Source organism: Rhizopus delemar, genomic scaffold (genome assembly GCF_000149305.1).
Source record: "Rhizopus delemar RA 99-880 supercont3.2 genomic scaffold, whole genome shotgun sequence".
Taxonomy (NCBI): domain Eukaryota; kingdom Fungi; phylum Mucoromycota; class Mucoromycetes; order Mucorales; family Rhizopodaceae; genus Rhizopus; species Rhizopus delemar.
This window is the reverse complement of record NW_027137828.1, coordinates 2,116,836-2,142,594: the sequence shown is the minus strand read 5'-3', so window position 1 is coordinate 2,142,594 and position 25,759 is coordinate 2,116,836. Positions and strand designations below refer to the sequence as shown.

General features: G+C 33.9%; 12 protein-coding genes across 12 annotated transcripts; 5 read left to right on the top strand and 7 right to left on the bottom strand.

Annotated features, from left to right (window-relative positions):
• Window positions 1-97: 97 nt before the first annotated feature.
• On the bottom strand, window positions 98-744 carry RO3G_03049 (uncharacterized protein; the record flags this gene model as incomplete). Its single annotated transcript, XM_067657640.1, has 2 exons — window positions 98-463; window positions 508-744. The coding sequence occupies 2 exons, from the start codon at window positions 742-744 to the stop codon at window positions 98-100; spliced, it is 603 nt and encodes a 200-aa protein (XP_067513741.1).
• Window positions 745-2,615: 1,871 nt separating this feature from the next.
• Window positions 2,616-3,484, top strand: RO3G_03048 (triosephosphate isomerase; the record flags this gene model as incomplete). The annotated part of the gene is made up of 3 exons (XM_067657639.1): window positions 2,616-2,724; window positions 2,783-3,360; window positions 3,428-3,484. 3 exons carry the CDS (start codon window positions 2,616-2,618, stop codon window positions 3,482-3,484), a joined length of 744 nt encoding a protein of 247 aa, XP_067513740.1.
• A 3,499-nt stretch (window positions 3,485-6,983) lies between these two features.
• RO3G_03047 (uncharacterized protein) lies at window positions 6,984-7,659 on the top strand (the record flags this gene model as incomplete). The annotated part of the gene is made up of 2 exons (XM_067657638.1): window positions 6,984-7,133; window positions 7,195-7,659. The coding sequence occupies 2 exons, from the start codon at window positions 6,984-6,986 to the stop codon at window positions 7,657-7,659; spliced, it is 615 nt and encodes a 204-aa protein (XP_067513739.1).
• A 67-nt stretch (window positions 7,660-7,726) lies between these two features.
• RO3G_03046 (uncharacterized protein) lies at window positions 7,727-9,314 on the bottom strand (the record flags this gene model as incomplete). The annotated part of the gene is made up of 4 exons (XM_067657637.1): window positions 7,727-8,639; window positions 8,696-8,741; window positions 8,900-9,156; window positions 9,301-9,314. The coding sequence occupies 4 exons, from the start codon at window positions 9,312-9,314 to the stop codon at window positions 7,727-7,729; spliced, it is 1,230 nt and encodes a 409-aa protein (XP_067513738.1).
• Window positions 9,315-9,638: 324 nt separating this feature from the next.
• On the bottom strand, window positions 9,639-11,264 carry RO3G_03045 (6-phosphogluconate dehydrogenase, decarboxylating; the record flags this gene model as incomplete). The annotated part of the gene is made up of 4 exons (XM_067657636.1): window positions 9,639-10,519; window positions 10,586-11,011; window positions 11,065-11,201; window positions 11,257-11,264. 4 exons carry the CDS (start codon window positions 11,262-11,264, stop codon window positions 9,639-9,641), a joined length of 1,452 nt encoding a protein of 483 aa, XP_067513737.1.
• A 253-nt stretch (window positions 11,265-11,517) lies between these two features.
• On the bottom strand, window positions 11,518-12,021 carry RO3G_03044 (uncharacterized protein; the record flags this gene model as incomplete). Its single annotated transcript, XM_067657635.1, has 1 exon — window positions 11,518-12,021. The coding sequence occupies one exon, from the start codon at window positions 12,019-12,021 to the stop codon at window positions 11,518-11,520; it is 504 nt and encodes a 167-aa protein (XP_067513736.1).
• A 129-nt stretch (window positions 12,022-12,150) lies between these two features.
• On the bottom strand, window positions 12,151-13,246 carry RO3G_03043 (uncharacterized protein; the record flags this gene model as incomplete). The annotated part of the gene is made up of 2 exons (XM_067657634.1): window positions 12,151-12,583; window positions 12,654-13,246. The coding sequence occupies 2 exons, from the start codon at window positions 13,244-13,246 to the stop codon at window positions 12,151-12,153; spliced, it is 1,026 nt and encodes a 341-aa protein (XP_067513735.1).
• A 982-nt stretch (window positions 13,247-14,228) lies between these two features.
• RO3G_03042 (uncharacterized protein) lies at window positions 14,229-15,510 on the top strand (the record flags this gene model as incomplete). Its single annotated transcript, XM_067657633.1, has 2 exons — window positions 14,229-14,615; window positions 14,683-15,510. The coding sequence occupies 2 exons, from the start codon at window positions 14,229-14,231 to the stop codon at window positions 15,508-15,510; spliced, it is 1,215 nt and encodes a 404-aa protein (XP_067513734.1).
• A 354-nt stretch (window positions 15,511-15,864) lies between these two features.
• Window positions 15,865-18,792, bottom strand: RO3G_03041 (uncharacterized protein; the record flags this gene model as incomplete). Its single annotated transcript, XM_067657632.1, has 7 exons — window positions 15,865-15,896; window positions 16,009-17,895; window positions 17,952-18,057; window positions 18,115-18,216; window positions 18,278-18,407; window positions 18,459-18,652; window positions 18,706-18,792. The coding sequence occupies 7 exons, from the start codon at window positions 18,790-18,792 to the stop codon at window positions 15,865-15,867; spliced, it is 2,538 nt and encodes an 845-aa protein (XP_067513733.1).
• Window positions 18,793-20,600: 1,808 nt separating this feature from the next.
• On the top strand, window positions 20,601-21,130 carry RO3G_03040 (uncharacterized protein; the record flags this gene model as incomplete). The annotated part of the gene is made up of 2 exons (XM_067657631.1): window positions 20,601-20,667; window positions 20,724-21,130. The coding sequence occupies 2 exons, from the start codon at window positions 20,601-20,603 to the stop codon at window positions 21,128-21,130; spliced, it is 474 nt and encodes a 157-aa protein (XP_067513732.1).
• Window positions 21,131-22,916: 1,786 nt separating this feature from the next.
• On the top strand, window positions 22,917-23,683 carry RO3G_03039 (uncharacterized protein; the record flags this gene model as incomplete). The annotated part of the gene is made up of 5 exons (XM_067657630.1): window positions 22,917-23,072; window positions 23,124-23,265; window positions 23,316-23,333; window positions 23,452-23,594; window positions 23,642-23,683. The coding sequence occupies 5 exons, from the start codon at window positions 22,917-22,919 to the stop codon at window positions 23,681-23,683; spliced, it is 501 nt and encodes a 166-aa protein (XP_067513731.1).
• A 243-nt stretch (window positions 23,684-23,926) lies between these two features.
• Window positions 23,927-25,406, bottom strand: RO3G_03038 (uncharacterized protein; the record flags this gene model as incomplete). Its single annotated transcript, XM_067657629.1, has 7 exons — window positions 23,927-24,199; window positions 24,250-24,335; window positions 24,391-24,591; window positions 24,660-24,721; window positions 24,783-24,874; window positions 24,931-25,130; window positions 25,202-25,406. The coding sequence occupies 7 exons, from the start codon at window positions 25,404-25,406 to the stop codon at window positions 23,927-23,929; spliced, it is 1,119 nt and encodes a 372-aa protein (XP_067513730.1).
• Window positions 25,407-25,759: the final 353 nt, after the last annotated feature.

The window sequence follows — 25,759 nt, the reverse complement described above, 5'->3', positions numbered from 1 at the left end:
AAAAAGTTTTTTAGCCAATTTGATCCAAAGGTCATGTCTGTGTCATGAGCATCATTCTTCATCTAAAAGAGATGTAAACAAGAGCGACCGGTTTGATTTATTGGCTTACATTTGGTGTATAGAATACGAATTGAGGTACATTGTCATCCTTAATGTCTTTATCCAATTGGTTTGAGTTTACAATCTTTTCACATCTTGATTTGTTGGTTTGAATGTTCTTGAATGAGATGAATGGATTATGTTTACGAACATACAAACCCATCTTCATCTGTTTATCACAACCCCCTATTCTTACTATGGTTAACACAATAGACATCAAAGATAGACACTTGCCTAAATAATCTTCTTGATATGCTTTCCAAGAGATGCCTTTTGGTTCTAATAAATCAACAATTGTCTTCCTATCAATATTAGCTTCATTATCATCCACAGTTCCATTTGTTGATCCACTAATCAAAGCAATCTAAAACTAATCATAAACAATCTGTATTGTGAACTTAAACATACATAATTAGGTTGCGAGGGATGTGTGATGGCCAAGTAATTCGTAAGACTGAAACCTTCATATTGACTGGTTAAATTTGATAGATAATTGTCATTTGAAGCAATCATATATCCTTGATTTTCAAATACAATAATCACCACACGATCAAAATACTTTCCTTTTCTTATCCTGTTCACCGGAAGAGCACTGATCACCATCATCCAGTGAAGCAATAAGACGAATAAAGAGATTGAATACATGATTGACATGAAGAAAAATGAATGTATATCATTTCACCTTTTTATATCCTTTCTTGGTTTCTTTTTTCATTCTTCTTTTTTGTTCCTAAAGGATTTGAATAACAGAAGAAAATACAAAGCATGAAACATTTACATTGTTCTATTCGCAATGTTTTATTTTCGGATTCTCAATTTTATCATGCAAATAGAATAAATGGGCTTGTAACACACACTGTCTCTCTTTTTTTTTTATATTATTCATCCTTTTACGAATAAAGTTTCTTCAATTTCACTTTAATAAATTCAATATTCAAATGTGAAACATCTGAATGTATACTAAGAAGCTATATAGAAGTGTATGCTTGTAAAATAAGATTGCAATGAACTCTATCTTGTAATAAATTCTTTTGTTAGATAAATCTGCTAGAACAGACAAAGACATTAGAACATAGACATAATACACTAGTGTCTGAATCTATTTCATCTGATGGGTTGTATGTCATCTCGCCCCTTTGGAAGGTTAACACAATCAACACTACGCAAGGCATTCTTTTATCTTTTAACAACATTAAACACAACTTTTCCAAATAATGATTTTGAAAGCGTGAAGTCTGAACAGTTCATAAAGATGCCTTCAGTAGAGATCGTCATGGATTCTGCAAGTACATCATTATTTAATCTTGCCAATTATGCTGCTGTAAATAAAAATAGATAAAATAAAACGAATAATAAAATAGGCAAAATAAAATGAATAATAAAATAGGCCTTGGGATGTATTGGATGAAACGGTACAATTTAATAAATGCGAATTATATTCATAAACTCTGACTAGGTTGATGACTAACGAATAAAGAAAAAGGATATCTGTGAGGCATACAAAGGAAGGAAAATAGAATGTTAACTTGGCTTAAAGAGAATGGTTTTCTTTTCAATCAAAAATGAAAGGTAAGCAAACTAAAGTGCAGAGATACTATTTGTTCATTTTGTTTAGTTCAAATGTACCACTGATAGAAGAAGAGTCAAAATATATTTTGCTTTACCTAACGTTCTCTTTTTTTAAAACAGTCGATATGAAGATAAATTGATTATGGATTGTATGAAAGTATAATAAAGATGATTAGTACCTGATAATAAAATACAGTCATTCGATTTTAAAATTACGCTTATAAAACCATTATCTGATTATCTATTATCTTGTAATATCATTAGCCTACCTGAAAAGAATAGATTCATGACAAGGTTAAGCTTGAAAAAGAAGTTATTAAGTTTTTCTTTTTTTTTTTTATTGTAAAGGATTTATTGCCTTGTTATTTGAAACTTAAAGTGTATGTCAGATGTCTGTGAGGATAAAATTTAAAGATTATCTATTTTGATGTTAGGACCATATAGCGAATAGTAAAGAGACACAAAAAGGGTGTATAAGCTAAAGTAAAAACAAATCTCAAACGAGTATTCAATAAATTATTGAATAAAATCCTTGACATGATTTTTTTTTTTTTTTGCATTTACTGCCAATTATTAAATTCATTTGATTGGACAACTTGTGTTGATTTCCCGATTGTGACTTGAAGAATTAAACAAGGATGGAATTGATGTACTGTGTATTTCAAATTCATCACTCACACTTAATCAATCCAAGTTGAATCAAACAGTTCAAATGTATTTCTTATAAAGTATATCAGTGAATGTGACCAACCAAAAAAAACAAAAAAAAAAAGTATTATCCATTTAATCTATCTCACCCATCGTATTTTCATATTCCGATCGAAAACATTACATGTTTCGATTTTTTTTCATTTTTTTTAACTCTTCTTTTTTAAACAATAAAAAAGTACGTGTTAAAATATATATTCAATAACAATAATTAACCTGTTGTTATTACAGTAATAAAAATGACTCGTAACTTCTTTATCGGCGGTAACTGGAAAATGAATGGCTCTGTTGCTGAAGTCAACAAACTTGTTGAACTTTTGAATAACATTGATGTTCCCGCCAACACAGGCAAGTAAAAAGTTTTTTTTTTTTTTTTATTTACAAACCTTTCTAAATAAAACAACAGAGGTTGTCGTTGCTCCTCCTGCTCTCTACATTGACCGCGTTAACCAAGCTGTCAAGAAGGAAATCAAAGTTGCTGCCCAAAACACCTACATCAAGGCTTCTGGTGCCTACACTGGTGAACTCTCACCTCAAATGCTCAAGGATCTTGGTGTCAACTGGGTCATTCTCGGTCACTCTGAACGTCGTGAATATTTCAAGGAATCTGATGAACTTGTCGGTCAAAAGACTCGTTTCGCTCTTGACGCTGGTGTGTCTGTAATTGCCTGTATTGGTGAAAAGCTCGAAGAACGTGAGAAAAACATCACCAACGATGTTGTTGCTCGTCAAATGAAGGCCATCGCCAATGAAATCAACGACTGGACTAACGTTGTTGTTGCCTATGAACCCGTCTGGGCTATCGGTACTGGTAAGGTCGCTACCCCCGATCAAGCTCAAGAAGTTCACCACTTCTTGCGTAAATGGTTGGCTGAGAATGTTTCTGCTGAGGCTGCTGAAAAGACCCGTATCCTCTACGGTGGTTCAGTCAACGGCGGTAACTGTAAGGATTTAGCCACTAAGCCTGATATTGATGGTTTCTTGGTAAGTTGAACTTGCAAAAAAAAAAAGGGGGGGGATCCTATTTACTGATTTTATTTTTTACGTATAGGTCGGTGGTGCTTGTCTTAAGCCTGAATTCGCTGATATTGTTCGTTCTCGTCAGTAATTCTAAAATTTTGTTCAAAATAAAGCCTTTTTTTTAAATTTCATGTGAAATCATGTTTGTGTATTTAATGATGTCATATTTTACACTAACCCATTGAACAAGTAATGCCTGTATTGACATGATGAAAAGAGAGCCTTCTCTGGCTCATCTCCTTTTTATGCCTCTTTAAACGTGATTTTTTGCTATCTATGAATATATCATATTATAATTGCATGATTTAGTTGGGCCTTTTCTTTTCTTTTAAAAAAAAAGTTCAAATTGATTGGACATAACAGCTAATCTCATTATAAGGAATGTCAAATAGCATTTAAAGAGGTACAGTTGCATCTTTCGCAAGACTTGATTAATTAAACGTTTATTTATTCAGATTGACAGTGCCAAATAGAGTTAGCTTTATGCTCGAGCTTGTACTGCTTCTCATGTTGACTTTTTTGTTAGTGCTTATAATGTTTATTATTAATTTAGCCTCAATCGTGGGAGCAAACCCAACGGTAGAGGGGTATTAGATTAACTTTAATAGGTCGGAGATAAATATTTAATACCTTTTGTGAGGATGTCACTTTAGGGTCCCTATTAACTCGGGCCCTATTAAAACTTCTACACTATATTTTTTAAAATTGACATGAGCTCTGGCGATGTTTACGCAGTTATAGCAGAACGACTCATCAAATTTAATCAGTTTCAAAACGTAGCAAATTAGTATCTTCTTGCTTTGAAAGGCTTTAATCTTGAATATGGCGAAGAAACCTACTATGTCAGGTCACTTTCTGGTCATAAAGTTGTCAACCGAAATCGCATCGGGGATCATCTTCGTCTCATTGCAGATGGCTTCTTGCAATCACCAACCTACGACAAAAAAAAATTTTTGCTGCCGTTTCAGAATGTGCCAAAGTGTATTTATTAGTATTATTAAAGTCATTTAACTTAAGGATTACCGCTTTCTTCAGTATAAGTACAAAACTACTAGCAAAGCTACATTTTACCTTACCAGAAAATGGCAGCTGCCACACACCATGTAGCTTATGAATACGGATATCACTCTGTACACATCAAAACTCATGATTACTCTGCCAACTGCGTTGAGGAATATTTTCGCATGTCAGAAAATTCAGCAATGTAGTTGAAATTGTTTTGCAATGTTTATCATAGTAAAATTCAGCTTTATTTAAACTAAAAACGCAATCATCCATCAACTTATTGCATTCTCAATGTATAGAAAACTCAACTTATTGCATTCTGAGGTGACATATAAGCGAGAAAGTTAAAGATCCATTGTTAAGATGATTTAAATATGACGTTACACAAAAGATAATAATGTAATGCAATGCAGCAAAATTTGACAGCCTTTGACTTTCTCTATCTAACTTCTTCAAATCCAGAAAAATATAAACAAACACGTATGAATACAGATAAATCCAGAAAAATACAAAAAAATATAGAATATCCACAAAATCATTAAAAGCAGCATATAATCAGAAAAGCCAAAAACATATAAATATCTTCAATATTTCAGATGCTTTACTTACTTTTCACAATATTCTTTCTTCACTACTTTAATTTTTAATTATTTTAATAAATATCACTCAAAGTAAATTTCTTTGTTTTTCTTTTATTTTACTTAACATCAAGAACAAGAAATTCCTTGAAAAATATATACTTCATTGTAATCCCTTTTATTTTACCTTTTTATTTTACTTTACTCAAAACAGTTTGATCTACTTAACAAGATCTGGTGGTCACTTATTACAAGCGAACTTATATTCAATCTATTACTATTTTGGGAACCAAACACTATTCAAAACCTTGGTCTCAAGTCAAAAATCCTTTATAACAAGCCTACTTTATACTACAAAAACGTTACAAACTCCAATCTCACAATAGGTCTGATAATTCTTATTAACTTAATACCTTTGGGCGAAATTTTCAGATCTATTAATTTTAATAGGGCCGCTAATAGGTTCCGTTGGGTGACAACTTTTTGATTTCAGGATATTAAAGTTAATTTAATCGGGACCGTTGGGTTTGCTCTGACTGGATATATCTACCGGATCAATAAAGACAACCAGGCACCATATAATGTAGATACAGCGTTAAAGTCTCTCTGCTCTGTCAGAACTGTACTTGACCACTTATACTTTGGTTACCAAGCTGTTCATGAAAGTCGAAAGCGAATGCGTAGTGTTAGATTGATACTTACCACCTTGGAGACAGCAGGCCAAATCGAAACTGGAAATACATCTGTGGCACCCTTTTTGGCTACGGTCATCCTCGGCGCAATTTGATGAAAATGGAGATCGGCAGAGCTTATCCTTTGTTCTCTGTGGTCATGATTAAATTTGCCACAATTTGTCTCTGCAGAGTAATGCTATATGCAGTTATGTAATGCAAAAGATTGGACAAATGGTGGCAGGTAGTGTAAGGCCCATGTTCATGGCCGTTTACAATATTGTTATCAGAGTAGAGTAGATTTATTTGGTCTATATCTGACGATTTGTGTTTTTATCTTGATGCTATATTAAATGTCGGTGCCCTTTAATATTGCTTGATCATTACAAAATTGTCATAGTAAACAATAGGTGTTGAAAGTAGATTGAATCAGATTAAATATAATGCTTAAAAAGAGGTTCATTTAAATAAAAAGATGTTGTGTCTTCTTCAAGTTACTACAGTTGAGAAATTCATGATAAATGACTTATTCCATCGTTTTAGATATGAAATAATATTACTGAGCACATTTTGTTCTTGATTTATGTTTACATGTGATACAATATGAAGTTGGTTTGAATAATTCTACCATTCTTTAAAGCGTTGAATTCACAGGTGAACCAGATACAATTAAATAAAACTTTACCTTTCTTTGATTAGTACAGTGTTCGAAACCTACACATGTAATATGATAACTAACCTGTTGAGTCTCTGTATTTATACAGTTTTCAGATAAATGCCACCTTTTTCGCTTTTATATATATGCTGTATTATAAAACTTGTAAAAGTGCGACATTTTTTTTTTTAAAAAAAAAATAACAAAATTGGACATAAGACCATTCAAATCATAAATCTTACAATGCTGATAACCATGGTTACGATTTTCATATTTGTTTATCATGCTATTATTGAATGGCTCATTTTAATTTTCATTATTCCTCTTTACTAAAATGTAAATGTATTTCAATTAAGGTTGAAACATTACATTCTTTGTACTCATCAGCGTATGCTTTCCTATACGTTATTAATCCACCACATATAGTATTTTGGTTGTTTCAGGTAAGATAGACTCCATTATTGCTTAAAGGGTCAAATGTGCCAGAGAAAGCAATGTTTAATCATATATTTCAATTGTTTACTTTTTATGTTGACTAATACATTTTGATCTTTATCAATTAAAAAAAATTAAAATGCTAGAAAATCGACAACCGAGGATGATGAAGAATCATTGATTGAATTGTAAACATAATTAAAATTCCATTCGTTTTTTTTTTTTTTTTTTTTTTTTATATAAATGGCTTCATCACCTCAATCCAACTCACCGACTTTTCAATGGCCAACGCCTCCACAACAAGAGATTTCAATAAAAGAGATACTTAATAAGTACGAAAGTAATCCTGAACTATTAAAGCATGTCTTGATGGCGAAATCAGAAGAAGACAAAGTAAATATAATGAAGCCTTTATATAATACGAGTGATAATAAAAATAAACTTTTTAATAAAGAAGCAAACGGCACAAATCGTACTAAAGACAGAGGAAGTCAGAATTCATCTGCGTCAACTTGACCTTCAGCTGGCTAGAGAGCAAACACATCAAGGGTCATCTTATTCTCTACCTTATTTAATACCAGTTCAACAGCAGGCATTTGCTCGTATCACTTTACCGGAAGATCATGATCGTTATTATCCACATTCTGCTCATCCATTATCTCACCCTTATTTTCAACCAACCACACCGATATCACCCACCGAGAAAAAAAGAAGTCGAGCTTCTTTTTCTGAAAATGAAGATAAATTAGCCTCACATAATAAAGTCATGAAAGCATTAAAAACCAAGGTTCAGCACACTCCTTCTTCCCTGTCAGAATCAGATAAGCAACAACGTACATTACCCAAATTGAGCCCGCCACCTATATTACCGCCCATTGATCCTTGTATAGGAAGAACTTTTGTAAATAGAGATCACTGATAAACCGAAACTAATGCATATATATCCTTATTACATACACTCCTTATTCAATAAATAGCTTTTATTACTATTCCTTTTTCAAATCTGATTTCTTCACTGGTTGACTTGTTTCACTTGTTGAAATCAAGATGGTCAAACCTACCAAAAGAACAAAGAATCCACCACTGAACAAGACCCAATACTGTTGAATAAAGTCAACTATTTTTCCCGCAACGCCAATTGCTTTCGAGGGTGCAGTGGAGATGGGTGTAAGGGTATCAAGATGCCTGAGGGCATTCAGGATTTCTTGAGGCGCCTTGGCAATATTAAACAGCTCTTGATCCTTAATAAACTTGTAATACTGCTGCTGCTGAGGCTGCAAAAGGACAACAGCAGGAAGTTGCATTACGCTTATACCATACATGCGAGAGACAAAGTTAGCATAAGCCCAGCTGTCCAAATAAGCAAATAGTACATCGTCTTCTGTGCACTCAGCCGCTAACTTTCGCAGAGCCTTGAGTGAATCAAGATCATCTGTGGCAAATAGACCCAAGACAACAGTGCCATGTTGTTTCCTCAAAATTTGATTCGAATTATGTGATTGTATGCTGGTCACTAATGGTTTACTATGTTTTTCAATCCAGCTGGCCAAGTCCTCTTCGTTGTTATACACAAATTGATGTCCATCTTTGAGAATTGTGATCGCGGGTAATTGCTCTTGAGTAAGCCCAAGTCGTTGTGTGGTCTTGGGATCCATAGTGGTATAGAAAGGCAGAGATTGCAAGTAGCTGGGTGCAATCCTTTCTAACCTTTCAATATCCTTTTTCTCTTTATTCTCTGTCACATAAATCAAGTTGACATCATTTTTCTTGAGAAGATCATCAAATGCTTCATCTCGACGGACACCTCGGACAGCTGTATTAGAATAGTCCATGGCAAACTCAACCAATGGATCAGCTACTCTTTCTCCATAATATTGAATAGAGGTACCATGTACAAAGCTGACAAAAAATATATGTTAAATCACCTTTTTTATATCTAATCATGTATTCTTTACTATTTCAGAGTGGGTAGTCCAGATATTTGATACTCATTACATAAATCTAAAGAAAAAAGGTAAATCATTTGTTTCTGCCCCACCCCTCCCTTTTTTTTTAAAAAAAAATCAAACCTTTATTGGCATCGCAATTCACTTCGCCCACGTTTACTCTATTTTTCAATCGATTTGCTACTTGGATCCATTCTGGTGCCAAGTTTTTACAATGCCCACACCAAGGTGCATAAAACTTGATAAACCAAGGTTCTTTACTTTCTGTGATAGCCTTCAATTCTTCGGAGGATGTGATTGATTTACTTTGACCTTCTGTATTTCTAAAGGGTTTGTTATCTCTAATGAACTGATCAACAGTATCCAAAGAAACAAAATCCCCTTTATATATCTTCCAAGGATTAAGGTGAAGACTAGTCAAGAGTGCAGGTAGATCATCGCCATTGACACCTTTTTCTTGGCAGTACTGACTATAATCATCGCAGTTAATTCTACCAAAAGATACACCATCACCTTGGTGGACTGAAGCGAGCTCTTCATATTGAGGAGCTGGTTCCAATAAAAAAGAATATGTTAAAAATAAGGCAATGAATAATAATAAAAAAAAGGTTTACCAAAATTTTGACATGCAAGGTTATTAGTTTTATAGAATTCTACAAAACTACATTGCCATTAGTTTAATTCATGTGTCTTCTTTTTTTTCTCTCTCTTACAAAGCACCTAGTCCTCTCGTTTCGATTGTTTTAGGGTCTACTTCTTTTACTATGTTTGCTTGTACAGCACTTGCCAATAGGCCAAGAGCAAAAGGATATATCAAGTTTACCATTTTTGGTAATAACGAATAAAAGAAGAAAAAAGGACATAAATTTGAAAGATAACATGTAAAAGATTGCGACAAATAGTGTAACAAAGAATATTTACACAAACAACATACTTTTTTTTTAATTCTTATTTAAGCATTGTAGCTGGAGGCCGCAACATTACCGCCTTTACCAGTCCAGTTGGTATGAATAAATTTACCAGGAGAGTCCAACCGTTCATAGGTATGAGCACCAAAATAATCACGTTGGGCCTGAAGTAAGTTAGCAGGCAACATCTCGTGACGAAGACCATCATAAAAGTTAAGGGCAGTTGAGAGAGCAGGTGTGGGGATACCAGCAGTAACTGCAGTGGCAACAACGTATCGCCAAGATTCTTGTGCCTTTGCAGTTGCTTCTTGGAAGAATGGATCAAACAGCAAGTTTTCCAGCTTGGGATTGTTATTATAGGCATCCTTAATCTTTCCTAAAAAGGCGGAACGAATGATACAACCACCACGCCACATCAAAGCAATACCAGCAAAGTTCAAGTTCCAATTATAATCAACACCGGCTTGACGCATGAGCATAAAACCTTGAGCATAAGAAACAATCTTGGACGCATAGAGTGCTTGGCCAAGAGCATCAAGCAACCTCTTCTTATCACCCGTAAATTTACCACTCGTAGGTCCCTTCAAGATCTTGGAAGCTCGTATACGTTCATCTTTGAGTGATGACAGACATCGAGCATAGACAGCTTCACCAATTAAGGTTACAGGAATACCGCGGTCCAAGGAGTCGATACCAGTCCATTTACCGGTACCTTTTTGGCCAGCTGTATCACGAATCTTAGTCACCAAGGGCTTACCATCCGTGTCCTTGTATTTAAGGATATCACGGGTAATTTCGATCAAGAACGAATCAAGTTCTCCTTTATTCCATGTCTCAAATACTTCGGCCATTTCATCTTCAGGCATGTGAAGTACTTCTTTCATGATTTGATAAACTTCACTAATCAACTGCATGTCACCATATTCTATATACATGTAAAAATGCTTAGATTAGTCTTTCCTGCACATAAGAAGCAGCAGCAATATTTTACCAATTCCATTGTGAACCATTTTAACATAGTGGCCAGCACCTGACTCACCAACCCAATCACAACAAGGAGCACCATCAGGAGCCTTGGCAGCAATAGCTTGGAAGATTGGTTTAATATGCTCCCAAGCTCTAGGATTTCCACCAGGCATTAAAGAAGGTCCGTAACGAGCACCTTCTTCACCGCCAGAAACACCGGAGCCGACAAACAAGATACCCTTTTCCTCCAATGCTTGAGCACGACGAATTGAATCAGGAAAGTGAGAATTGCCACCATCAATGATAATATCGTCTTTTTCCAAATGGGGTAAAAGCTGTTCAATGAAGGCATCTACTGCTGAACCTGCCTTGACAAGTAAAACGATCTTTCTGGGCCTCTTGAGCTTAGAGCACAGTTCTTCAACAGAATGGGCACCAACAATCTTAGTACCTATTAAAAAAGATTAGCCAACTATTCCTTCAAAAGAACATACGATTATATACCTTTAGCTTCATTTTCTAAAAAGTGGTCTACTTTAGACGTTGTACGGTTGTAAGCGCATACAACAAAATCATGATCATTCATATTTAAAATTAAGTTTTGACCCATGACGGCCAAACCAATAAGACCAATATCTGCACTATAGCAAAGCTTTAGGATCAAAAAGAAGAAAGATGAAAATGAATTCAACTTACACTGCCATTTTTTACTTTAAAGAAATAAAAGAAAAAGAAAAAGTATAGATAAAAGCAGGAAAAAAAAAAAGAATTTACCCTTTTATATGTTACCTTTCCACAACTGAAGGGGTTATCTTACCAAAATATGATGTAAAACATAAAATTTAGAGGCTTTTTGTTTTCATTTGGAGTTACAAAAAAAAGTTTTTTCATGCAACGACAAAAAAAGAAGAAAAAAAGAGACAAAAATCGAAAACGCGTATTTGTTTATAAAAACCCTTAAGTTTGAATTAATAAACTCTTTAATCCAACAATAGCTGTTTGCTGCTCATAATGGATAATAGACAGAATTAAAACTGTGATAGAGTACTCGCCAACCAAATAAACCTTGCTTTCTTGCTGTGTCAATTCACCCAGTTTTTCCAAGGCCTTCACAATGTTTTGGTACTCCTCCTTTTGTAAAACTTCCCGCACTGACTTTATCTTGAGTTGGTTGCTTTCGTTTCCGTTTAATAAGCCAAGTACTTCAAGGTCGTCTATTGTAATTGGTAGAGAGTTTCTTTCGGTAATTGTGTTGATCCATTCAAATGGCTCATCAGATTCTGAAGACAGATAAACATCTTGAGTTGCACTCGTGAGTAAATCTTGTGCTTGTTGGACAGGAGGAAATGAGGCTGGTTTTAACTTTGTGTTTTGTTTCAGCGGACTCGGTTGCTTTTCAGTCCGAGGAGGGTTAATGACTGGGTTGTTTATCATTGCCATGTAACTATCGTCGTTTGTCATTTGTGTTTTTGTGTAAAAAAAAAAAAGAGAGAGAGAGAAGGGAGGAAAAAGGCTAGAGGCGATAGCAGCGTGACTTGTCTATTAGTTTTATACATTTTATTGGTGTAAAAAGGAAAAGAGGGAGTTTTTCTAATCGTCTTCAGCGCCGTCATTGGAATAATGTGTTGCACAATTAACTTGAGCCAATTCATGTGTCTTGATATTCATCGCTGTCAGCTTACCACCATAAACACAACCTGTGTCCAAACCAAAAGTATATTGTTGTATATTTAAACCGCGACCCGCGTCATGTCCATAGTAAATCATTGTGTTATTAAGAGTCAAACTTTGCTGGTAAGAGTTCCATTCAACTGCCCATTGCGTTCCTACTCCACTTTCTCGTGTAGGCTCTTTTTGACTGTCTATGTCACGCATATTCATAACCAAATAAGGAACTTGATCTTTTAAAGAAGGAATGCTAGGATCTAGGCCTGCATGCACAATAATAGTATTATTTAAGAACGGAATATGAAGAATTGCAGGACAAGAAACGAGATAGTCATAGTCTTCTTGTGACATGTTTCTGTATAGGCGTATATTAAAAGAGAAAAAAAAAATTAGATAAGACTCGAAAAAACATAAACAAGACTTACAAAGCTAATGGCTCATGATAATTCTTGAATTTCAATGGGTCAGGAACATTGCCTTCTGGCATGACTGCATTGAGTGGATACATTGAATTCTGTCCCTTTTCATTCTCAAACGTCTTGAATCGAATTACTTTATCGTCATGGTTACCGCGGACGCAAAGCGCACCTAATTCCTTGGCACGGCGAATAACGCCCAGGCTGTCAGGTCCCTTGGATGTTATGTCGCCTGCAAGAATAATTTGGTCCGTGGTTGTGTTGTATTTTATAGTGTCTAGCAGGGAATTGAATTCATCTATGCATCCGTGTACATCGCCTACAACAAATATACGTTCCTTTTGTTGAAGTGAGGTGTCATTGTTGGATACTATCTGTGTCAGGTGTGCATACTGGGAAAGAGAGTAAGTTGAGGTACTCGATTTTTTTTTATTGTCCGTAACAACCACGGCTACAACCACGACAACAATAATGATAACAATGGTTGCAACTGCTACAGCAATGTATTTCCATAATCTCTGTTGTTTTTTTGTTTTATAATTTTCAGGGATAGCATCTACGTATTCTACACTATGAGCATCATGGCTATTGAAAAACGCCATTGTTTCTTGCTTAATAATGAGTGCAAGAAAGGAAAAAGAAAAAAAAAAAGCAATTGTTTTCTCCCCTTTCTATTTTTTTTTATTATTTCTATTTTTAAAAGTCCATTCTTTTTCTACAAAATAAACATTTTGCAAGTATAAACAAGTGTCTGATCATCTCTTTAAGTTTATGTTATTTGGATAAGTTACACATTCACATATCCCTTTATTCTAATGCTTATTGCCTAATATTATCATTATTATTAAATCACAATAATAAAGTATTTTTCAATTACTTAAGCTGAAAAATATCATTTACGATAAAAAAAAAAGTTTTTTAATCCGATTTAAATGACGTCAAATCCTCTAAAGTTTCAATTGTAAAGAAGTTTTTCAATTGTTTGTTAAAAACAGTTGTATATGTGTATTACCGTTTGACTTACAAAAGTGCTGCAGTTAAATATCTTTTTTTTTTTGCCAAAAGTAAATTATTATCCTTATTTCCCCTTTGCAGTAATGTTACCATGTGCAACAATGTAACAACCAGTAAATGAAGACAATTGCTTTTTTTGTATAAAGCACTTGATTCCTTTCTTTCAGCCCTCAAACTTGTGCCTAATTTCTTCTTTTTTGTTTCTTTAGGATATTGGCTAATATTGAAATATTCATTTTATATGCTCTTGTATGTGTGTGTATGTGTGCACTGACCTTTTAACTGAGGTTGTTAATGAGTATTGCAAGCAACAACAATCTTCAATAACAAATCGGAGTTTGATTTATCCAATCTGATGTATAGATTTCTTAATGAAGACATACGGAGTAAGAATAAAAAGAATGAAACCCCGTTGCAATCATTTATATCTTTTTTTTTTTTCTCCCAGAGAAACAAAAGAGTGTCTTTTTTTTCTTTTTTTTTTTGCTTCTTTTTTTTTCTTTGTTTTTTCATGAAAGAAAATATATGTATACTTGTGATACTATAGTTACAATAAATAATATTTCAGCTATGCCTCGTAATCGCAGTTTATCAGCTTCAAACACTTCTTCATCACCTGCTTTGATATCCCGGGGGTTTGCAAGTATTCGCAGAGCTCACAGACGTTTATCTACTTCAAGCCCTATTACTCCACCTTTAAACAACCAAGAATCAACTTATGATCAGTCACAAGAATCAGAAAGCCAGTCTGTAAACAAGCCACGTATTCGACTTGTACCCAATGTTGGGCTTTCCAGCCGTAGTTTTGTATTTGATATTATTGATAGAGAGCTTGAACCTGGTGTTATGTATCGTATTGGTCGATTTTCTGATAGAAATTCAATAGAACAAAGACTGTCTTTTAAAAGTAAAGTTGTAAGTCGCAACCATGCTGAGTTATGGACTGAACAAGGAAAGGTATATATATATTTTGAATAATATATTCCAAATCAAGAAGTCTAAAAAATACATTTTTCTTCATTAGGTCTTTATTCGTGACATTGGATCTTCAAGTGGTACATTTGTTAATCGTCTTAGACTCAGTCCACCAAACCATGAGAGCCAACAACAGGAAGTGAAAGACGGTGATATTGTTCAACTGGGTGTTGACTATCAAGGTGGTATTGAATCCATTTATCGTGCTGTTCGTATCCGTGTTGAAATCAACCGTACAGAGCCACAGCCAACTCCATTCACTCGTGCTGCCTTTCAGCAATTGCGCTCTCAAATCATTTCTACTCCTGCTGCTGCCGCGGATACATTTAACAATGACATCTCTAGAGAACTCACAAGAACACACGACAATACGTCAGACGAATCACCGCAGCCTGCTGATATTCAAGAGTGCTGCATCTGTTTATATGCCATTGCTCCTTTTCAAGCTCTCTTTGTTGCACCATGTTCTCACGTCTTTCACTTTAAATGTTTACGTCCAATTGTCTTTCAAAATTACCCTGGATTTTCTTGTCCGCTCTGTCGCAATTACTTTGATTTGGAAGCAAGTGTAGCGGTTGAAGTAGAAGATGTCCTGGAAGTAATGAACCAAAATAAAAAAGAACCAACAGCAGCCATCGATACTGTGGCAGAAGAGGAAGAAGATCAGCAACAGCAACAACAAGAATCATCTATGCAATCAACGAATGAAACCCCAGGACAGGTCTCTGTTCCAAAAGAAACATCAAGGACAGTCAGTGAAATTACAACAACTGCTTCAACTAGACAAGGTGAAACCTTTTTGGCAACTACTTTAGTCAGTCCAGCTTTATTGGATGATGTAATGGCTACTTCCAATAGTACATCATCAACACAATAATAGACTTACATCATAAAGAGGAAGGAAGACAAAAAGAATAGAAACAAGTTGTACCATTTGTAACATATACCGCTTCTTTACAAAAAAAAAAAGGACCTGTTCATATAAACTAGAGAAAAAGTAAAAAAAAAAAAAAAATAGCTTTCCTCTACTAGTTCTCTCACTCTCGCACGCTCTTTTTCACTTTCCCCCCTTTCTTTTTTCATTGTATAATAATAAAAGACTTTTTATATACTTTAACACATTTGTGCGTTACAAAATAACCAAAGAGAAAAGAAGAAGAAGGGGTATGCTTTTTATGATCCAAATGTTAAAGGTCTTTCTAATATTTCACGCAATAGATTTGATGCGCCTTCAGTAGGCGTTCTTATCGTAAGACGATACATCTACAAGAATAAATGTAAATACATGTTTCATTAGTAAAGGTATTGAAGCTTACATTTTGCTCCAAGTTAGGTTCCAATCTTAACAAGATGCCTATTTTTCCTCCCTGTTTACCAGCGTCCACAATACTTGCGCCTACATAATTATTGGGATTGGGATCTACATTACTCAATAAGCCAATGCCGAATGCTTGGAGGATAGAGGCTGTGGTAGATAGCTGAATGGGTACCTCACTTTTAAAAATAACTTGACTCTCACGAGGAGGTCCACCAATCTGATTCCAACGTCTAAAAAAGTTCGCTTCATCCATTGTTGTAATTGGCTCTTGGAACTTGGTAATGATAATAGGTAATTTGAGATGAAGTATTTCTGCATTATAACGAATATAAAGATCAGGTGACTCAGCAAACAAGTCTTCGCACACAACCGTTACTAAACGTTGTATCTGTGCACCAGGTGAAAGTATATCTGTTTCAGATGCGGCCAATTCGACCTTAACTTGTTCAATAGATGTTACCATCATATTAATGCCAGTCATTGGGTTAGATGACTTATTGGTCAGATAGAGAGCCATTCGACCGTGTGAACCGTGATATTCTGAGTTGGCTGATATTTGAACTTGTGCATTTTCATACAATACACCTTCACGATATTTCAGTAGCATATTATATCCTAATTCGTATCCAACAGCCAATGGAACATTGGTAGGCATATGTGTGATAGTAGACTGAGGTTCTAAGCTTAGGTCGTTGAACATAAGCAAATCGGGCTCACTGTTTGAATAGGTATTTGTCACAGGCATTGTAGCAGACCTTATAGGAACTGATGACGCCGGATGGGTCATGTTTGTAGAGTGAAGGTTATCTACAGAAGTTGAACGAACAGAGACCATGCGCTTTAGAGTATCTTGTCGTTCAGCGTTTGCTTCTTTGCCACCTATAACCCACACACGCTTGTCTTCTGTATCGCCATGCTTTTGGTTTAATTTCAACAACAGTGTGGATTCTCGTTGAGGATAAGGAGGCATCTCCTCACATACAGTTTGAAGTAGATCATCGGTTTGCATTGTTGAGATTGAAAAGTATTCACAAGCACGTTGTTGCAATTCGGCATCTAACACATATCTGTACTGATTCAGAACAGGCAGGATCTGACCTTTGATTTCAGGAAACAAGTTCACAAATTTAACATAGGTTGTCAATAAAAGTGCACGAGTCTGAAGTGAGCAAAGATTGAATTTGTTATGGATTGCTGTAAATTGCTCAATTGGACTACAGCCATTCAAATTGGCAATCAAGTGTCCATATTCACCCAAGATATAGCCGCCTACCTTAACCAAAGTCTCATTGTACTGAGGTGATCCCAAATAATTTAATACAGTCTTTGCAGCATACTCTTGCAGTTCTTCATTGTTGGTCACAATTTGAACAACACGGAACCAGACTTCCTCACCTACTTGTTCACCGGCAGTCGAGATCAACTGTAGGATAATATCTACGTACCAAGAGTAGGATGAGGCGAACTTCTCTGCTAAGATAGCAATTTTGAGTACCATCTCTTCCCGCATGGCATAATCGGCTACTTGAAGATATCGAAGTAGTTCAGAGACGACAACTTTGGCATTGGATGTGTCGCACATAGAATAAAGCAAATCGAGACCACGTCGTCGAACACTGATATCCTTATCGCGAAGTGACATCAATATTGTCTCTTGGTGTCGTTTGATAGGCTCTAACGAATCTACACAGGCTGCCAAATGCGACATGGTTTCTAAACCAAGGTATCGCACGTTCGTCTCTTTACTCGAAATGAAACGTCCTAAAAGCGATGCAGCTTGTGCACAGATACTGGAGTTGCTGTCAAGATGAATGGCAAGGTTAATTGCTTCAAAAAGAACGGCGTTTTGTGCATTGCTGTGTTGAACATTTTTAGGTGTATCTTGAGAATCGGTGATAATAATTTGTAATAATTCACTGATATCGCTACGTAATTTGGCATCATCTAACATAAGCATGAAATTTAAATATATAAGTTATATCAATAAAAATCATTTATACCTGGAGGAGGATAGTACTGTAAAAGACGGAGGCATTTCACTTGTAACCAAGGGATAGGAACCTTATAATAAACGTAATCCACACTGTAATCTCTGTCTATTAAGATCTATGTTGTACACACGTATTATTATTACTGCAGAAAAGGATATTTATTGCGTCTTACTCTCTTCAACCGATTCACGGCCTTTTCATAGCATCTGCTATATTCTACAGGAAAGTTTTGCGCTAATGTCAGCACTAATGTTGTTACACTCAAAGCAACTCCCTTTTGTCAGTGAATATAAACAATTAGTTTCAATAGCGCATAATTTATGTAAGAATTTTACCAAGTCATGTTCATCCATTAGATATACAATTCTATCGGCCCAATCAGTCACAGGAATCACATCTGGGTGCTTGCGATATAGACGTAATAACGTCAACGCTGCCTTCTTCTTTACAAAGCTCTTTGATGTCCTAAAGAACAGATAAGAAACATCGCTATGCATTCTCAATTCTTATACTTACGGTGAAATCAATAAACGATGAACATCAGTTGCAAGGCTTTCGGCCATTTCTCGCCCACCAATGTTAGCAATAGCATGTAAAGCTAAACAATTGTTGATTTCATTCATATCTTCGAGATCTTTCTTAATTGAATTGACGACAAGTCGAACAAGGTCGCTATTTTCATGAAACAACAATGTCACTGCCAAATAGCCCTATACAAGATAAATTCAGCTCCTCTTTTTCCTACTTTAGTTGCTCTGCTTACTATTTGCTTTTCGCTATATTTTTGACTTGATATCAAATTAACAGCCTCGAGATGTCCAAAGTCAATTTCCCAACCAAGAATGTACATGTATAATAACTTGCAGACATACTTTTTCTTTTGATATCCATTGAGATTTCCCTCTTTTGAAGCATTAGCTTTTTTTCTTTAATAATTCATATGCAATTATAATACCTTTGAATTTGGAACGAATGTTAGCCATTTCCTTATTGATGCGCTTTTCTTCAAGTTCTCTTACTCGACCTATTTTATTAAAAGATGAATTGCTGGTAAGTATTCATTTACTTGTGTGTGTGTTTTTTTTTTTTACATTTTCGAATGTCGGCTATAAATCATGTTAGCTTTTATTATTCTTTCGAAAAAGAAATAGATTTTAATTACCAATAAAAACCGTCAACCCACGCATGGAGCTCATGATTATTTCTAGTGAAGAAAAAAGAAGACAATAAAAGTGCTTTGAATATCCCTAAAGAGGATAAAATGCACGGAGTTGTAATACTAAACCCAGACAAATGGAAAAGTTTAACTTCAGCAACCAGGGACAAACAGGAAATGTTCAATGTAATGACAACGCCCAACATGAGAAATCTATCCTTATATTTATAATGGCTTTTGAAAGAGGAAAATAATTAACAACCACTGTATAGCTTACAGCATATATCTTTGCTTACATTAAAAAAGAGGTTCATACATTAGTTAAGGTGCTTTAAAGAAGTTGCGCGAAGCTCATGATAAAATATTGGACTTCATAAACAGAATATGGACTTACTATTGTGCATTATAATTCTTTTAAACACTATTTTACATGAATATGTATATCTTTTAATAAAGAGAAAATCCTCCTTTCTTTTTTACTTCATTTGGTGTGCTCGATATTATATCTTTGATGGTCATTACAGAGCTTAAAAAATATGCTAGTAAATGCTCAAAAAAAGACAGAGGGCAACTGATTAGTAATTTTGTTCTCTTAACGTTTAGCCTATTTGAATATAACCAAAAGCGCAAATTGTCTTTTACAAAATACTATTTTAAAATATTGCTTTGACAGATAGCGCTCAGTTACCTGTTAATAATGACAAATCTATTAATGTTATCAATAACGGATAGGAACATTTTCTATTCATTTCGATTAGTGTTAGAGGTTTTCAAAGTATGGGCGGTATCCTCATCCCTACAAAATAACAGTTCTTTACATTGACACTATAAAAAAATCTCCTTTATTAAGGCAAACAGAATGTCTCCAGTGTTTGTATGAATTCTTAAAATAACACAAGTTTTATTTTGATTAGAATTAAGAGCCATTGATCAATGACACTTCTAGATCCATAAAACATAAGAAAAGCTCTTTAGACAATAATTCAATTGATACACAGTAGCTTCAAGGTTTATCTCGATGTTTTTTTTTACTTGTATATGGCATATTAATCTTGCTTAAAAAAAGAAACTAGGCGGATTATAAGAAGAGTGTGTAAATCACATCAAGCGTCTACCTATTTTATTTATATGCTGATATAAGCATATTAAGAAACTTAAATAACATCAGGAAAAAGGAGATGTCTTCGCGAATCCCTTTTCTCTATTTAAAATATATTTTATCATACAATTATCAATGAAAACATTTAATTCCCTTTCCTTTAGAAGACATTAATAATAAACCAATAACAAAGTACTTATTATTACATAATGAATTCATATAAATTTGATTTCCAATGTACTTTCTTGAACAAAAAAGAAGGAGCAATAAATTACCTCAATGAATCATGATAAAGGACTTCTTTAAACATAAAGCATAAAGAAAAATGACATTGTATATAAATAGATGGGCGAATTTTTATTTTTTATCTTTGTTTTTTTTTTTCCTTATTTTTTTTATCAACATGACAGATAAAGAAAGCTTATTACTAGTGTCATTACTACTCCAACCATTTAAATTAGAAAACACAGGTAAAATAAACTTCGCGTATACGATTGAACGATAATAATTAATTATCGCTTAAAAGATATACCAGAGCTGTTAGAGGATGAAGAAAACCTGTATGAGAATTATTTAACTTCACAGCTAGAGCTTGAAGAAGATAAAACAAATGATACAGTAATGTATCAGTACAATCAAATAGCGCAGGATAATAAACTGTATTCTCAATTTGATTTCAAAGAACTACAGATAAATGAAATTACTTTACAATCAAGCCAAGAAGAAACACAGATCGAAGCTATTGGGATACCTCAAACAAAAGATCAAACCATCACAGAATTGTGTCTGCTAAACGCTGAGTTGCTACAAGGATTATCTTGTCTTGAATCAAGAAATTTTATTGAAGAAGAGATTGATTTTTCACTGGTTCATCAAGCTTTAATTTTGGGTGATGACGAAGTCAGCTTTTTATTGGATCTAACTTCAACTTGATTCTCTTTCCGTCTTCCTCATTCTTTTTTCTTTTGTGTGTATAAAATTCTTATTTTCCCTTCAAATAATAACAATAATAAAAAAAAATTAAATTGACGCCTCAACATATAGGCTTTTAATCATCACATATGGCGAGCGTTGCATGCCCTCCTCTGCGTCTCTCCTTTCCCCTTGTTTATATTACATTATAAACTTATCATAAAACATATAAGAAAGGTATATTAGTAATGTTGCTTAAAAACAACTTTTAGTTTAGCGATGCTATGTAAAACAAGTTTATATTATTTAGAAGCGTTTAATATACTATGAATGGATTTAAACAATTGATAAATGTTTCTCAATGAATAAGCATTTTATCACAATTGAAGGGGAGAAAGGAGAAAACATTTTGTATTAAATGCTATGTAATTGTTTATCACAGCGTGTTTCTTACTATTTTGGTAAGATTGAGAGTGATTGATATACAACATGCAGATACTCGATTTATGACAATATGAGTCATCATGTTTTTTACTAGCGTAGAGATTTTTATAAACAAGTATTCTAATTTAGCACACGCTGTTCATTTAAGTATATGTTTATATTTATACTGTGTTGCAATCAATAATGTACTTTTGAGTACACATTCACTTGAAGAATCCGGATCTTTTGTTCTTTGCTAGTCTAGAAATAGTTCAATTATTGAAAGTGGTGCAACATTAAATTAAATGATGACTGCAAAAGCCACTTACGTTATCCTTACTAGTACTACAAAGATTTTTGTTGACTTGAATTCACTCATTGACCGAATTTGTTTTTAATTCCGAAAAAAAAAACACGAATCCCCATTAAAATCTTGTTTCCATACGCATGTTACTCTTCGTACAACATCCTGAAAAAGGTGATTTAAAAAAGGAGCTTGAGCGCAATAAATAATAGCAATTTTAACTAAACAAAAAAATTATGAAAAAGAAAAAGAATGAAGTCCAGTGATTATCCAATATTATTTTTAATGCAAAAGAAAATGATAGCAAATGTTTGGAACGGGAACTTCGGTTTATTAACATTAAATAGGAAAATATGAATGAGTAAAAAAAAAAAAGCTTTTTCATATTTACAATGTATTTTACTTTGTAATTCATAAATTATTAAAGTAATTCTGTAGCGTATCTTCTTTTCCTTTTGCTTTTTACCAATAAAAAACACACATGTTGATCGGCTTTTAGTTAAAAGGGACCTTTGCTTATTTTCTTTGTCACACACTTTTTTTGGTCAATCAAAGTTTGAACCTCAAATGCCATTCACTGCCATTAAGTGCAATTTAATTTAATTTCCGTGCCAATGAACACTTATAATATAACGTCGGTTCAGATTCCGTAAATGTTACACGATTGAGCTTTTATCGAATTTTTTCGCCATTACTGCAAACGATTGTTTTTTGTTTGTTTCTGTCCCTTTTTCCCTTTTTTTTTTTATATTTTATTCATTAATTGTTTACTTTTTTATGCCTTTTGATAACTTTAATAAAAAGAAACCATTTGGATTTTTTAAAAGAAAATTTAACAAAGACACAATTAAAATACCCTCATTATTCTCAACAAATAGCAACAGTAGCATCAGCAGTAAGAATTCGCGTTATTCCCAAAACAGTAAGCCGAGACCACTTTCACAATTCTTTTTTCCAAAAGATGAAGATCAAGTAAGCACAGAAGAATGTTCTGAATTGAGCGCGACACCGACGACGAGTAGTAGAAGTTCTTATTCTTTACGTACACCAACAGCATCTCGGTCAAATAGCAAAAATAGAATGTCAGCCATCGTCACACATTTTGGATTTGATGCTTCAAAAGAAGAAATTCGTGCCATGTCGATGTGGAGGGATAAGGTAACCGAGATATCTCAACCTTGTTTGTGCTCTCAAAGTGATTGTCTGTATCAATTCATACTTGATCCAAATCTTTTTGTAAGTAAAAGTACAATTACATGAAGAAGCATTGACATTTTTGTATTTTAGCAAGAGCGACCTATAATGGAACAGCAAAGATTTAGTAAAAAGCCTTTACCAAAAGATACTGCGATGAGAAAGTTTATACTGAATGAACTAATAGAAACAGAAAAAACATATAATCAATTGCTCAATCTAATACACACAGCAAGTATATCTTTATTATCATCAAATAATAAAATACTAAACATTATTATGCAGAAATATATGCAACCAATGGTAGAAGAATCATTAAAAGGAAAATATTCACTAGTCAAAGCAAATTATATCCCACTCTTATTCAATCATCTACTTGAACTCTTACAGTTATCCAGTCATTTATTAAAAGAATTTAAAGAAAAACCTGATGAATTAGGAAAAGTTCTTCAAGAAACAGAACCAAAGTTTTCAATCTTTCTCAAATATACCATACATTACAAACACAATGAAAAACAGATTCGAAAAGCATGCAATAATATTTTATTTATTAAAATTAATCAAGTAAACTTGCAAAGAAAAATAAAATTGGATTCTTTTTCTAATTTAAGAAATATAGGAAAACTTGGCAAGAAGAGATACTAATCGATTAGGGATGTCAGATTATTTTATTGCACCCATCCAACGCATAACAAGATATTGTTTATTAATGAAAGGTACACATCTTCCTCCCCTTTTTGAGAAATTCAGAAAAATAACACTCTTATTATTAGATCTACAAAAATATTCAATTCCACCAGATTTGGAATTGGATAAAGCATTAAAAGCAATGACAGCTTTAGCAATTGCAATGAATAATGTATAAAAAAAACCCCCTATTCCTTATTTTTTGTTTTTTATTGAATATCCTGTTTGGGCCAAACTCCTAAGGTTTTATATTCTTCAATGATTTCATTCAGATTTTCATCTGTCACATAAGGTATCTCATAAATGAAGCCTGTTTCATTTTCTATCTTTGAACCATCTATACAGAGTGAATGGTTATAAAGTAGTTCTTTATCCAAATAAGGTGATAATGGTGTAGTACTAATGCCATTTTGCTGAATGATTTCTGCCCAAGGTCCTAAATGCTTTTCATTCACTGCTTCAACAACAGCATTTAAATCAAGCTTTCGATAAAAAGTAAATAAATAAAGCTATGATGTAGCAATAAACTTACTTTAGCCATAGCAGTGATAGCAGTGCTGTGATAACCAGTATCGATCTTGAAGATACTTTGTAAATGTCGGTTGATAACTTCTTGATCTGTGTGAAAGGTGTCAGTAACTGTATTCCAAATGTTTATTAACTCGTGTTCTACCTGTGTCTTGTTTGTCCGCTAAATTAAATATAGGTGTCTCTTTATCATTTCTATGTTGGCTAACATACCATTCAGCTAAATACCAACAAGCTCTAGAGACATCTTTTACATGTACTGTGTTCAATTTAAGATCCTTTGAATAAAGAAATTTCATTTCTTCATTTAAGTATTTGTAAACTCTTCCAATAATCAAGCGAGGTGCTATTTAATCATCGTTATTCACAATCTAATCATTTAGCTCTCCTTCCTCTTTCTTTTAGTAAACTCACTTAAACCTAAAAGTGCTCCTGGACCATAAACAATAGCAGGACGAAGAATTAAAAGGTTAAGTCTATATTATAAATAAAATGAATGCTGCAAATCATGAAACTCAGATTAAAAAAAAAACTTACCCTTCAATCGACTTCAATTCTTCTTCTGCTTGACGTTTATATTTAGCAATCACAGTCCATGGCTTGATCTTTGATGTTTCTTTTGAAGGTTTCTTTGCAGAAAAGTTACTTTTTTAAAATGAAACCCAATACATTTCCTTAAACTTACCGTGTTACTCTCATAAACTTCAGCTGTCGACATCTCAATGAATACCTTCACCTTATGCTTAGCAGCTTCCTTTGCACAATTGACGGATAAGTTGAAAATACGGTCCTGATAAACCTCCTTCACTTGAGAGTACTTTGTTTCAGCGGCAAAATTAAATACATAATCAAATTCAACACCTTCAAAGCAAGAGGCAATAGAAGCTGTTGTATTTATATAAAGCAAAATGTGAGCACATACTTATCAGTGGCATATGATTTATAGTTATGCGTACCTGGGTTGATGAGATTACATTGCTTAAAGTCAACTTGTTCAAAATCTTGCTTAAATTTCTCAGACAAATAAGCGGTTTGAGGTAAAGCTTTGTCAGCCACACGAATATAGCGTGCTAGTTGGTTGCTTATTAAATAGTGAACAAAATGTCTGCCAATAAAACCGACACCACCCAAGATGAGGATATTAGGTTTTTCGTTTGTCATTTCTATTTGAAATATGGAGGAAAATGAAAATGAAATGAAAAAACAACAACGAAAACCAGATAAAATAACCGAATGATTTGTCCCACCTTCCCTAAAGAGGTGTCATGCCTTTGATAAAATGAACAAGGTACTTCCCCCTTATCGCGCCTATTCCCTTAGAAAATTTGGTAGTGATATATTTCTCATATAATTTATTAAGTTATCAATATCTGGTTACCATCATCATCTTTCTTATGTATAAATACCCTCTTTATTTCCTTTCTTTTTCCTTTCTTTTTCATTCTAAATACACGACAAAAAAAAAAGAGTAGGCATATGGATTCAGAAGATGATACTTGGTTGCCACCAGGAAG